Below are 13842 nucleotides of genomic sequence, written 5' to 3' on the forward strand. Positions count from 1 at the left end.
AACACGTTATTATGTCCAGAACTCTATATATATTCACTTTCAGAGAAAAAGTTGTACATGGAAGTTGTTAAATTGATGTATATGTATACATATGAAGCACAAGGACACGCAGTATTTTGGCAGCTGTCACTCACTAAGTAAAGAGTCTGCTATGATAAATTTCCTTTTAAGAGCTTCATGATTTTATGTAGAAGTTCTGTTAGAATTTTAGACATGTGCATTAATCATGCATCTGGCAATTGTTGTTTTCGTCAGATGGATCAACATATACGAAGGAAAACGACGTAAAGAGATGTGTAGTTCAGTTACATACAGATAATGTGTTGTACCCCCCCCCCCCCAAACAAAGTTCCTGATCATGTCTATACATCTGGCCAACTTTATACTAGTATTCAGATCGTTCACATATATATAAAAATAGAAATCTTAAGTTTTCTAAATAATCTGCATAGCCATAGACATCTAAATCGCATACTAGTATTCTTTGCAACCGATTTCCCTAAGTCTAAATACAGTGCACAAAAGTTCTTGTATGTGTAAGAAGTCTTTGGATTTTTGTAAACACGAGCCCGTAGCAACGTTTCTTTGAAGAGGGGAGGAGGAGCAACCTTCCAAACAAAACAAAACAAAAATGGGCCAGCAAAAGTTTTTAAAAAGTGAAATGTTCAAACTCAAAAAACCCTATATTTCCAAGGTGAAACCTTTCTCTTTTTTCTGGGAACAGTTTTAGATAAATCCTGGATTTTGCCAGTGTTCGACCTTGCAGTAGAGGGTTCAGGTCACGTGACTTTCACCTGTAATCGGTGCTGTTTATACGCATTCATTGGCGTTTTATAAACTTATAATTTAAACACTGCATAATTAAATAAAGTACAAATGAAATAATAAATGATTTTTATAATCTTTGAACTCTTGTATGACGTGAAAATCATGGCATTAAACAATGTTTACAATTAAAATTCAGCAAGTCAAAGTTGTACTAAAATTAGAAATCGGATTTCCCTATCTTTGCATGACGCCAAAATTCAGCCTCCGTTGTGTTGATAGCGTCTTTTTGATTGGCTTTCCGGAAGCTGTTACCTAAGGGATGTACGATATGGACTAATCATATGAAAGCTTATATATCGTAAATTGATATGGATTTTGTTGCATTTGGAAGCGATGAGCAGAAGTTTGTTTTTTTTTGTTTGGAAGAAAAGAAATCCAGTCTATCACGGTAAGCAATTGGAATATTTTAATGCAACATATGCTATCAGAAAGCTGAGAATATTTACTTCATGAATATGTTTGTATTGTAACAATTTGTAAAAACACATCACCCGGAAATAATTTTCAAAGTAGGGAGATCGCAGCCCTGACGCGGCTTTTGAAAAGTGTGGAAAAGTACTTGTATCGTGCTTACTTTTTACCGTAATATGGCTATTAATATTATAAATGTCAGATTAAAAATATTTTATGCCAATATGAGATTTGCTAGACTTTATATTATTTATCAGTGTGTTGAATTTTGTAGCCAGAATTTCCTCAGAAATTGAATTACTTACACATTTGATTTGTCAAGTTCTGGTGAATGTTGAAGCATATGATTAGGGATTTTGTTGTTTTGCTTCTGAACACGATACTTTGTGGTTAAATATTTTTTATTACAGCAAGCATTTACAGATATATAGACTGCTGGAGAGTGCTAGAATCGAGGCAGACAGACTCAACTCAAGCTGATTCAGACTGAATATATAAGGGATTTTTAACTTACAATTAATATATAAGACTTTATGTCATGTCACACTGCAGAACAGTGAATTTCAAATCTTTTCATTAGTTTAAATTAATTTGAATGATTTATACAGGTCAGACAACCTGTTTATGAGCCATGGGTATGGGTATTTTTATTCTGCATCTGTTCCTGTTTTTGTTTTTGTTTATTTTTTTTAATTTTAGATTTTGTGTTTGATATTGATGATTTTTAATCCAATTTTTTTAAACTCATTTTGCTTTCTAAAGGATACTGATGATAAAAATGTTATGAAATGAAATTCAACCATTGCTATATTACAAATCAGTCATAATATGAATTCATATTAAATTATATTTCTTTTCAAAGTGAATAAATTTCATCATATACACATATACAATATTATACACATGTAATACAATATTTTACCATGTAATATATATATATACTTGTTTTGTAGCAAAACCTTTGATAGATATTGATGTAGGGGGAAATTTTGGGACTGTCCAAAAGAAAATAACAATTTCAGAGATTCTGAAACTATTTCCATCAACAATGACCTTTACTCAATGCTTAGAAAGTATGAGTGATGAAACCCGCCAACAGTTTTCAAATGTAGATAGGAAGGGGTTACAAACAAAAATCTCAAGGACAGCAAAGAAAAGCGGAGAGTTAAAAAGAAACAAAAATGAAGAGGAGTTAGCTGTCTATTTACAGTCTGATTTCGTTCTTCCTCTCTCCAGAAAAGACCCCTCAAACTTTGGAGTTGTTGATGATGTCAAAAAAGAAAAACTAAATATTTTAACCACAAAAACAAAAGAGGTTGTCACTGAAAATCGCTCCCTTAAAAGAGACATCCAAAGCATAGAAGAAGAATATTCAATTTTAGAAACACAAATCACTAGAGCTGAAACAAAAGTCAACATCCTGCTATCATTACTGGAAGAAACAACAAGAAAAAATGAGGAATCTCTTAAATCTTCCAGAAGTGTAGAACAAATCAAACTAAGAAGCCAAGAGTGGGAAAATAAGTACAATAAATTATCAGACAAGTTAGAAGACACATTGAAAGAACTGAAGGAGAAAAAGGATAAACTTGAGTCAGTAACAAGAAATTCAACAAAAAAACTGAAGAGAAGAGACACAAAAATTGCTGAACAAAGTGATGATTTGAAAATAAGTGAGAGAGAATTGGCTTCAAAGTCAGTGGAATGTGAGAAAAAAACTACAGAGCTAGAGCAAATGAGAAAAGAAAAGAGAAATTTACTTGTTAAAGTTTGTAGGTTAAGATCAAGAAGTAAGTCAAAAGATCAAGATAGAATGTCTGAAAAGTTGATGAGTGAGATTGAAGATTTGAAAAGAGAAATTTCTATCAAAGAACGCAAAATTCTAGAGTTGGAGGACATTATTAATTGCATTGACAATGATGTCATTCAGACTTTTCATGAAGGTAAGTATACCAATGAAATTAGAGAAACAATTATGACCCTTGTTACAGAGTTTGGGGTGAGCCAAAAAAAAGTCAATGGGGTAATTGAAACTGTTTTAAAAAACCTCACAGGCAAGTCTTTATCAAGTTTGCCAAGTACCGGTGTTAAGTTGAGACTTTTGTCAGAGGCTAAGCGCATTGCTCAGTTGCAAGTTGCTGAGGCAATGCTCAAAGATGCAGAACAAAATGAAAATAACTTAGAGGGTAACTGCCTTCATCAAGATGGCACATCTAAATTCCATCGTCATTTTCAGTCATTTCAGGTCACAACAACACAAAATCAGACATATTCTTTGGGTTTATGTGAAGTTGGCAGTAGTGATGCCACTTCTTTAATGAACACATTTAAAGAGTTAATCGGTCAGTTGTCCCAAGCTCTTAAGATTCTGGCAAAGCTGATTTGGACAAAACCCTTTCAAAATTAGTTGGATCAATTGTATCTACTATGTCTGATCAAGGATCAACTAATCCTGTCTTCAACAAACAGTTGCAAGATCTCAAACAAAGCTGTATGCCAGAAATCATTGAGAACTGGGACAACTTGACTTTAGAAACAAGGTCTGAGCTAAGTAAAATCAGTTCATTTTTTTGCAAAATGCACATTTTTGTAAATATGGCTGGGGAAGTTGACAGATGTCTCAATGTTTTTGAAGACAGTATTGCACAAGGGAAAAATCCTTTTTCTTTTGAATGGAAAGAAAGTGGGGGTAGTAGGCTGACTAGAACGGTAAGCAAGGCCTTCACAATGATGGGTTGTGAAAAATCTGGGGTAGGGGGTCATTTCATGACCTTTTTGAAGGAAAAGGGAGAGCAAAATCATTTAATTTCTTTCAGGGGTCATAGATTTAATCATTTATTTTGTGTTGCCGGGTCCGTTTACCATCACCGACAACATATACAAGACTTTTTGTCATCTTGGGCTGACCCCAATGACCTCTTGAAAAGTGTTTCCTTTGATATTAGAGAAAAGGGGTACATTTCCAGCATTCGAGCTTTGGGAATAATAGACAAGATGATTACAGGCCCTTTATGGAAACTTATTGAATCAGTTGAGAATGTTTTAGCCTTAAATCCTTATCTTCTTATTTTGAGAGACAAACTATCTGAATTGTGTGGTGATGCAAGTCCCCTTCTGAAAGGTGAGCCTATTTTTCCAGATGTTGCTATCAAGAGGGATCAAATTTATGAAAGTTTGTTTTCAGAAACCGATGACCCTGTTATAGAAACCTATTCTCAAATGGCCCTAGAACTGGCCCTTGGGGGGATGCTCCTTATTTTAGAGAGACAGGCAAAGGACCAGTTGCCAGGAGGTAAGTTTTTTGACCCCCCTATAACTGACCAGTTCAGAGCAAGTTCGGTTCCTCCCACCAACACTTGCTCTGAACGAGACTTTGCCCAACTTGACATGCTCATGAGAGCAAAGCCATCTGCATCAACAGAGTGTTATGAGTCCATAATTATGTGGACCAATAACAAGACGAGCAAATGGCTTTCCTCTCTTGACAGTCAAGAGAGGGAGAAAAATATTAACAACAGTAGAAAGGCTGCCCCAGAAATGATGCAAGCGTTTAAAAATAAACAGCAGGAATTGTTCAACACTAAATTAAAGTTGTTAAGGGAAAAACAAGAGAAAAAGGCAAAACAGGAAAACAAGTTATATACACAGAAAGTAAAGCTAACAGGGAAGGTTAATGAACTGGGAGGGCTGTGGGTATCAAAAGACGAGGTCTTGATCTTCAAAGAGAAAAACAGAGACAAGTCAGGTAATTTTTTTAAAGATGCTTTTACAACCCAGCTACAATTCAGGAAGCAGGTTCTTGGGAGCAAGGGACCAAAGGAGAAGTTTCAACTGCAGGTAAAGGGTCATCAATTTACAGTGGAAGAATTGGAGGAAAATTTGATTGATATAATTACATTAAATGAGGAATTAGAGAATGAAATTGTTGAAGAAAGATCAATTCAGTACAAACCATTAGATCAGGTGAGTCAAAATATCAAATTGGCAAAGGAAAAACTTGTGTTGAAATTAGAGGAAAACAGGAAAAAAATTCAAATAGACCAACAAAAACATTTATTACCAGAGTATATCAAAAAACCAGATTTATTAGTGGGAAAGAAAATAAAACAAAAGTTTAGATTGGAAGAATCAAGGGAGATTGAATGGTTTAGGGGAGAGGTGTTAAGCTTAGAGCGAGAGAATGGGAGGAAAAGTAGGTATCGTGTGAAGTATGAAGATGAAGATGATTGCGTTTTCACTTTGTTAATTGATATTGAAAAAGGTGATATCATTGTCTGTTGAATCTGATTTAAACTGAATAAACTGTTGCATTTTTTTCTTCATCAGTTTTTACCCATTCTCATAATTTTGAAAATTTACAAAATTTTCTCTCTTTCTTTGGCTGAATTGGATTTCTGCCACTGTATTGCAATTATATTTTAATTGAATTATTACAAAGTTCTTTTTTGAAACTCAATAAATGCTAGTTTTCATGATTTTAAAGCATTTTTATTAAAGGATGCTTTGTTGCCTATTTTACATTTTGGCGGCCATATTGAATATAATGCCGCCATCTTGGATTTTTTTTTAAGCATTATTTTAATTGAATTATTACAAAGTTCTTTTTTGAAACCCAATAGTTGCCAGTTTTCATGATTTTAAAGCATTTTTATTAAAGGATGCTTTGTTGGCTATTTTACCTTTTGGCGGCCATATTGAATATAATGCCGCCATCTTGGAAATTTTTTTAAGCATTATTTTAATTGAATTATTACAAAGTTCTTTTTTGAAACCCAATAGTTGCCAGTTTTCATGATTTTAAAGCATTTTTATTAAAGGATGCTTTGTTGGCTATTTTACCTTTTGGCGGCCATATTGAATATAATGCCGCCATCTTGGAAATTTTTTTAAGCATTATTTTAATTGAATTATTACAAAGTTCCTTTTTGAAACCCAATAGTTGCCAGTTTTCATGATTTTTAAAGCATTTTTATTAAAGGATGCTTTGTTGGCTATTTTACCTTTTGGCGGCCATATTGAATAATGCCGCCATCTTGGAAATTTTTTTTAAGCATTGAAACAGAAATTTAGAGCTTGCATAGAACTTTCAGAAAATATATAGTTTGCTTTACTTTAATGTAAATTTAGACGATATATTAAAAAAAAATCCTCAATTTCTTAGACTTGAACCTCATTTCATGTGCCATCATTCCCTATTGCTGTATAGTATAATCTAGTTACATAAAATGCTACTGTTCACACCATTAAAAATTCCATAACTTTCGTTCTACTTGGAATTTTTTCACCAAGTAAAGTTTATTATATTTCTTAAAGTGTCTATATTTATGCTAGAATATATTTATTTGAATATATCTCATCGAAAATTTATACCTGAACCCCCTACTTGCAGCAACAAAAATGGAGGGATCGGTTGGGGGTGGGGGTATATGCAAATTTACTAAATAGTAGAAATAGCTCGTATGCAATATTTCAAACTAACTTTCTGTAACCACTTTACCGTAAAATGGCCAGGTTTTAACATTCTCTTGAAATATCTTGGTTTCTTGTTTCTAATATAAATAAAGATGAGAACTATACGAGCAGAAGTTTATTTATAATTCGACAGTACTATATACGGTTACTGACATCTAAGAACGCAAAAGTCCGACTTCATTCCAAGTTATGCAATGTCATTTTGACAAAGACTTTCTGCTCAATGACCCTTTCAGAGGTTGCATGATAATAAACTGGAGATGTTTGTCGACTTAAAAGCATATCGTATGTTAACATGCAGGGGTCCCAAGAAGTTCGAGTCTTACTTATTAAGATGAAACGTGTCTCTGCAGTTTTCCTAGTCTCCGCTGTGTTTGTATACATTACATGTAATTAAACTGTCTAAGGAAAACCTGTGGAACATCCTTTCAAGAGACAACGTTATAATCTGGTACAGCAATTTCATTTTTACCTGTTCCTGATATTTATTCTCTTTATTCATCAAGAACTGTCACTATAGGCGTTAACATTGGGCGAGGGACGTGAAAGCTTTACTGCAAACTGTCATGTTGATTTTCGTCGTTTAATTTTGTATAAACAGTCTGTATTTTCTTAAACTTTTAATACATTTTTGACACAGTTTTCATGTTTTTCTTCTAAATAAAGGTTCATTAGAGTGCTTATTTTGGTCATACAATACCCCCAAAAGATTAACCGGTTTTGTCAGTTACTGCCAACAAAATACACATCTATTTATGTATTTTATTCACGCAAGCAAACTTTCTCAGTTTCTTCTTCAAACTTGTGTAAACTCGGTGAAATACGAAAGTCCAACCGTTCAAAAATTATGATCAAGGTTAAATTTTTTTAAAAAGTGTGTCGAACTCCAATGTCATGATCAAAGAGTAAAAATTAATGGTATCAAGGGAATTATCTTGCCACAAGGAATGCACCTATGAAATATGAAAGTCCTTGTCCTAAATATAAAAAAGTTATGATCAAGGTTAAAATTTTCTTTAAAGTGGGTCAAACTCCAAGGTCAAGGTCAAAGAATCAATATTTATGGTGCCAATGGGAATGTCTTGTACCTATGAAATATGAAAGTCCTTGTCCTAAATATAAAAAAGTTATGATCAAGGTTAAAATTTTCTATAAGATGGGTGAAACTCCAAGGTCAAGGTCAAAGAATCAATATTTATGGTGTCAATGGGAAGGTCTTGTCATAAATAATATTTGAAATATGAAATTCCTTGTTGTACAAAAGTTATGGTCAAGATTAATCTTTCTTAAAAGTGGGTTAAACCCAAAGGTCAAGGTAAACTGTCAAAAATAGCTATTACTTTTTACCCAGTGAACGGTCTTGTCACAATCAATATGTGACAATATGTGAAGCATGAAAGCCCTAAAACCAAGTGTTCAAAATTTATGACCGAGGTTAAAGTTTAGTAAATTTTGGTAAAAGTGGGGTAAAACTCCAAGGCCAAGAAGTCAAATGTGTTGGTACCCAAAGGAAAGTGTTTTTTTTACAAGAAATGCATACGTGAAATATGAAAACCACAGATCCAACATATCAAAAGTTAAGGACAAGGTTAATGTTTTGCAGACATACAAACAGACAGACCGAAGAGCCAACAACTGTATACTTCCGAATATTTGATTACGGTGGCATAAAAAAAAATAAGGGTAATTGCAGTTCAAACAGATGTAACTTTACCAGTATGCAGACTTGTTAATGTTGTGGTATAGCCTCGGTATACATGAAAATGGCTTGCTAAGAAATATATATTAGTACATGCACATCAGAATGTTCTTCCATCTAGAAAAAAAGCATAAGAGATTGACACATTTGAATCTTTACTACCCATCCATATGTCATTGCTAATCTGCGAGAAAAAAGTAAAAGTTAAAGGATATCAAAATATAAAAAACTAAACCATATACCCTTTCAAATATGTAAATATTCTGTGATATAAGAAACTGAAATTCTAAAACTTCTCTGCATATCTGAAGATAATTCACTTGCTAGGAATACTGTTGATCACTATATTATCACTTTTTTCGAGACACCTTATTTTCGCGATTTTGTTATTTATTGGCGAGTCAACATTTTCGCGAGCTATGGTTTTTGTTGTATTTTGTTGTATATAATCCTTACTAATACATGTACATTGTATAAACGAGAATTATTTTTTTGCGAACAGACAGACTCGTGTAACTACGCAAAAATAAAGTCCTTCTTGAATTACATATATACAGTATTATTGGACAAAGAGACGGAAGCAGCACTGATAGACCCAAACACAGGCATCTGACTTTACTTATGTTTCTTATATAAAAAAAAATAATCCCATACATAAGGGATGGTGTTGAATATATTTTTTATTTAAGATTTGTCAAGTGTCTGCGGACTCAAACTATTGTGTAGTAAAATCAGTCAACACAACGGCCAAAAAATAATATGACAACACAAGAATTATGTTCCCTCTTTGTATCATGTTGTAAATTTTGAATTTACTAGGGGGAGGTAAATGCAAAATTTACAACATGATACTTGGCAAAGGAAGACAGAGATTTTTTTGGCAAAGGAAGACAGAGATCTTCTTCTCATAAACATTTTGTCGGAAATATTTTATGAAACGTAGCATAAAATTCTTTAATTTTTTTTATACAATATGGATTTTTCATCCTGTCATAAAAATTATCAAAGCTAAAATTTGCAAAGAGCTGAGAATTGTGTAGTACGGTATATGATCCAGTGACGAATCAAAATTATTGCAAGGGGGATGAGGATGTGCAAAGAATACGCATGATTTTATTTGATAAAAAAGAAAGAGGAATTGAGTAGCTGCAGTTCTGAAGCTCATTGGTCTAAAAAGTTGGATGAACAACCAGATCACCCAACCCATATTTTTCTGTTGACAGATCTGCAGCTATAGGAATGAGGCAGCATCACTCACTCCCAAACCCCGATTTAATTTGATCCTTGTTTAGTAAAAATTTTTTTCATTCTGAATGTGATCTAAGATTCATATTAGTGTAGCACAAATATTTTTATATGACTATAATCATTCAGGCATCCATCTTGCTTATAAACGTGACTTTATGCTTAGCTATACACCTAAATGACCAACAGTTTATTTCCTGACTGAGTACACAGGATATGTATTTGTCACGGATTAATATTTGATAGTATTCTTTTCCAAAGTCCCAACTTCTCCAGTTATACTACTTGCACTTATAATGATGGCAAAAAGGGGGCGTAATCCCGCCCTTTGCCCCTTCTAAAATCCGCCAATAAGATCATTTATAAAATGTTGCAACAATTGGTGATAAATTCAGTAGCGAATTTCCTTGACAGATGTTCTTCCATGTAAAAAACAACCATGCCGTGAAATTCCCAAAATTTCTGCAAATACCTATTGAAGATAAACTTTCTGTCGAAGCAAAATGTGTGGGCCGCGCTCAGTCAAAAACAAGGTTCCCCACAAAAAATAAGATCAGAGATTTATAAAATGTTGCAATTACAAATGGACTTAAGAACCTTAATATTTATCAATGACAAATTCATTGGCAAAGGTTCTTGATGAAAAAATATAGCAAAAACTGATTTGAAAGAAACGGTTATTTTCTGCTGGCAGGAAAGAACAAAGCGGCCATTTCCTGAGTTATTAAGAAATCCTTCAGATGAATAAGTACTTTAATTAATATATAAAAACTTTATTAATAGTGTCCGAAAAAAACAACCCTTGTCATGACATTTTGAAGTAGGGCCAAGTGAAAGTGGAAATCATCAGGGGCGTAGCAAAACCTTACCTATACTATAGCAAATGTTAATACCTATTGAAGATAAACTTTCTATCGAAATAGGATTTTCGACTTTGGGCAAATGTGTGGGCCGCACTTCAAAAAAAACGATGCTACGCCACTGCATAGACAAAACAGAAGCGAATGCATGAGCTTGAAGACCCCAAACAAAAAGTTATCCATAAAGATGTAATATACTAGTTATAGTATATTTTGCCAAAAATTATATATTCTTTCACAATAGTTAAGGTAATTAAAATGTTGCAGTCTTTAACAGGTTGGGGGGAAACGTAAATTCCGCTATAATAGTGGTATTTCACTATTATAGTGAAATTCCTATAATATCTCAATTTCATCCGATACCATGCAAGGCGTTTGAACCGCAAGTCATGATGGGTATTAAAATGAACAAAAACTGTCATGATTGCATGTTTTGAATTTTAATTAATTTTCTACCGTTGCGTTTAATAATGCGAGCACTCTTTTTTTTAACGGAAGTTGCATTTTTAACATAGCAACCGATGATTCGGGGGTAATAAGACTGTTTGAATCTCACTTATTTCATTAATGTGCACAAGTTGAGATTGTCAACTTAAACTGGAAAGGTTTTATGGAATTAAACAAGAAAAAGATTATTTCTGTCTGCATGGTTACGGGTATGGAGGCCCGTTATGGTAAACGGAAAGACCCATTATTATCGCAGCGGCTGATCTTTCTGTGCATGGTTGTGTTAGATAGTGAACATGGGAATTGAGAAGTAATTTTATAATTCAGAATTGAGAAGTTATTTTATAATTCAGCATAATACTTCTTCTTTGATAACATGTAGAAAATCATAAGTAAAATATTTTTTTAATGCTTAATAAACAAAATTAAAATATTATTGTTATACAGTTTCAATTTCATTGTTATTTCTCATCAAGATATTTGATAATTTTTGACTATATAAAAAGAGTTTACAAAAGGTACTATATAGAAATAATGGAAATTTTGAATTTCCGGTTGCATCATAACGACGTGGTACATATAGTTCATGGTTAATAAAAAATCAAAAACTGTTCAGCTCATAAAAATTGAATATGCTACAGACCTGCGAATGTTGTGAATGATAAAAGAATAATTTCGATTCCATATTTTGCAAAGCGCCTTGCGGCATAACCTATACTGCATAAACGATAGGAATTATCACGTGATCAGGACCCAGGGAACACGTGGTTCGGTCATTTTTATTTCAGACTGTCTTCAAAGCAACATAAATAAATATTTTTTTTTCAAATAAATACGCACATAGATATTTAAGTGCATTTGCTCATCAGATGGATTAATCAAGTCCATAGGAGTCGGAAGCAAATTGAAAGGGGGGGGGAGTAAACCAATAAAAAAGGTAAACCTCAATTTTCAATACATAGAAAATGTCTATCACTGCAAAATAAAAAAAAAGTGGGGGCTAAGCCCCCCTCCCCCGGTTCTGACGCATATGAAGTCAGTGATAAAAGATTTGATTGAAAATGATAATATAGGCTTCTCGTGATTCTAGTTCAGCTTTGAATATCTTATACTTCCATTGCATGGTTATGCATTCAAAATTGTAATAGTACTTTATCAAATGCTAAATTGTTTGCGGTCGATTTGGTCTTGACGTAAATTTTTGATTGTGGAAAATATGAATTGAGTCAAAGATATTTTAGACACATCTTATGCTGAATATTGAGCAGTGGTGATTGGTTATTTGAAGTTTCCTTGTGTTTTAAACAATAATACAATAGCATAATTCGAAAAGCTTGAAAAATTAATACTTCTGGTGTGATTTTTGTTACATTCTTTCATTTCCTAGAATATAATTAGATATAAATATTTTTAAATAGCAAGAAAAAAACTACAGCTATTTCTCTCAGGTTTTAAAGTTAAATCATTCTTGCCTAAGTACCTAACTAGAAAGTGTTAAATAAGATTCATTTGTGCAGAGTTAAAAAGATTGTTCCAATCATAATTATTTGAACATGTTTAAAATAAGGTTACAGCTAGGCACTCTTGTCAAATATTCCGGACACCAAAATAAATTGAGTCTTTTTTCTGAAATAAACAATTAACCAGCAGAAATTAAAAATTATATATATTTTCTAGAATCGTTTTTATTTTTCAAAAAAGTAATTTTTTGATTATTTATTATAAATTGATTTTGTAAAGAGGATAGAAATCGAATTTATCATTACACTCTTTTTTTTATTTTTGCCATAATGTGTCTTTTCGTTTTCCATAACGAGCCTCCATACCCGTAACCATGCAGACAGAAATAATCCTTTTATTGTTTAATTCCATAAAACCTTTTCAGTGCAAGTTGACAATTGTAACAAGCATCAATTTGTGCACGTTAATGAACAATAAGTGAGATTCAAACAGGCTTAGATACTACTGCAATCATCGGTTGCTATTTTAAAAATGCAACTTCCGTTAAAAGAAAAGTGCTCGCATTATTAGGGTAAAGTGATCTGGAGTCGGAAACGCAACGGTAGAAAATTAATTAAAATTCAAAACATGCAAGCATGACAGTTTTTGTTCATTTTAATACCCACCATGACTTGCGGTTCAAACGCCTTGCATGGTATCGGATGAAATTGAGGGTATCCACGACGGGAAATATAGCGTAATTTCACTATAATAGTGAAATACCACTATTATAGCGGAATTTACGTTTCCCCCTAACCTGTTTAAATTCCATATTAGTAAATATATTTAAGTCCTTCACTCGATTACACTTACGCTAGTTTGTCTTTCAACTTCGAACATTCCCCTGTGACCATTTAATACATGTATAAGTAATTGTGTTTAGAAATTTTCGACAGCTTAGGAAATACCTGTCATTCCACAAATGAGAACAATTCAGACATTAGCATTTGCACTTTGAAAACATCGTCGACTTTTGTAAACTTCCAAACCAGCCTTCTTCAACGAATAAACATCCGCTCTTATTTTTTGCGGACAGCACTTCATGCAATTTCTAAAAAGAAAGGTTTATATACATGCTCTGAAATTGCTGTTAAACAATAAGCAAGCTGTGTTTACTTCGGTCTCTGAATTTGTTCACAAATATACATTAATTTCTTTTTAATTACAATATGCCTTTGTTTTTATGTACCTCTTCAATCTTTGAAGAGGAAGTAAAACTTGTCTGTGTTCGGGACAAGCTACACCCTTAAGTGGCACTGACCTAACGAAGCGGTTACAGCTTGCTGTTGTTTCAGTCCATGCTTCATTTGTTGAACTTACGTCTTGAGCTCCAACTCTTCGTTAAAGCGGGCAGCTGTTGTGTCATCATGACAGGGCTCA

General features: G+C 33.1%; 1 protein-coding gene across 1 annotated transcript; it reads left to right on the forward strand.

The window, feature by feature from the left end:
- Positions 1-3928: 3928 nt before the first annotated feature.
- On the forward strand, positions 3929-5520 carry LOC134281392 (uncharacterized). Its single transcript, XM_062763857.1, has one exon. It carries the CDS (start codon positions 3967-3969, stop codon positions 5518-5520), a length of 1554 nt encoding a protein of 517 aa, XP_062619841.1. The 5' UTR covers positions 3929-3966.
- Positions 5521-13842: the final 8322 nt, after the last annotated feature.

This window comes from Saccostrea cucullata, unplaced genomic scaffold (genome assembly GCF_032062105.1).
Source record: "Saccostrea cucullata isolate Sc308-1 unplaced genomic scaffold, CSIRO_AGI_Scuc_v1 ctg632, whole genome shotgun sequence".
In the NCBI taxonomy this organism is placed as follows: domain Eukaryota; kingdom Metazoa; phylum Mollusca; class Bivalvia; order Ostreida; family Ostreidae; genus Saccostrea; species Saccostrea cuccullata.

Coding starts and splice junctions, on each gene's coding strand:
- LOC134281392 (XM_062763857.1), top strand. CDS start 3,967: ATGATGGGTTGTGAAAAATCTGGGGTAGGGGGTCATTTCATGACCTTT.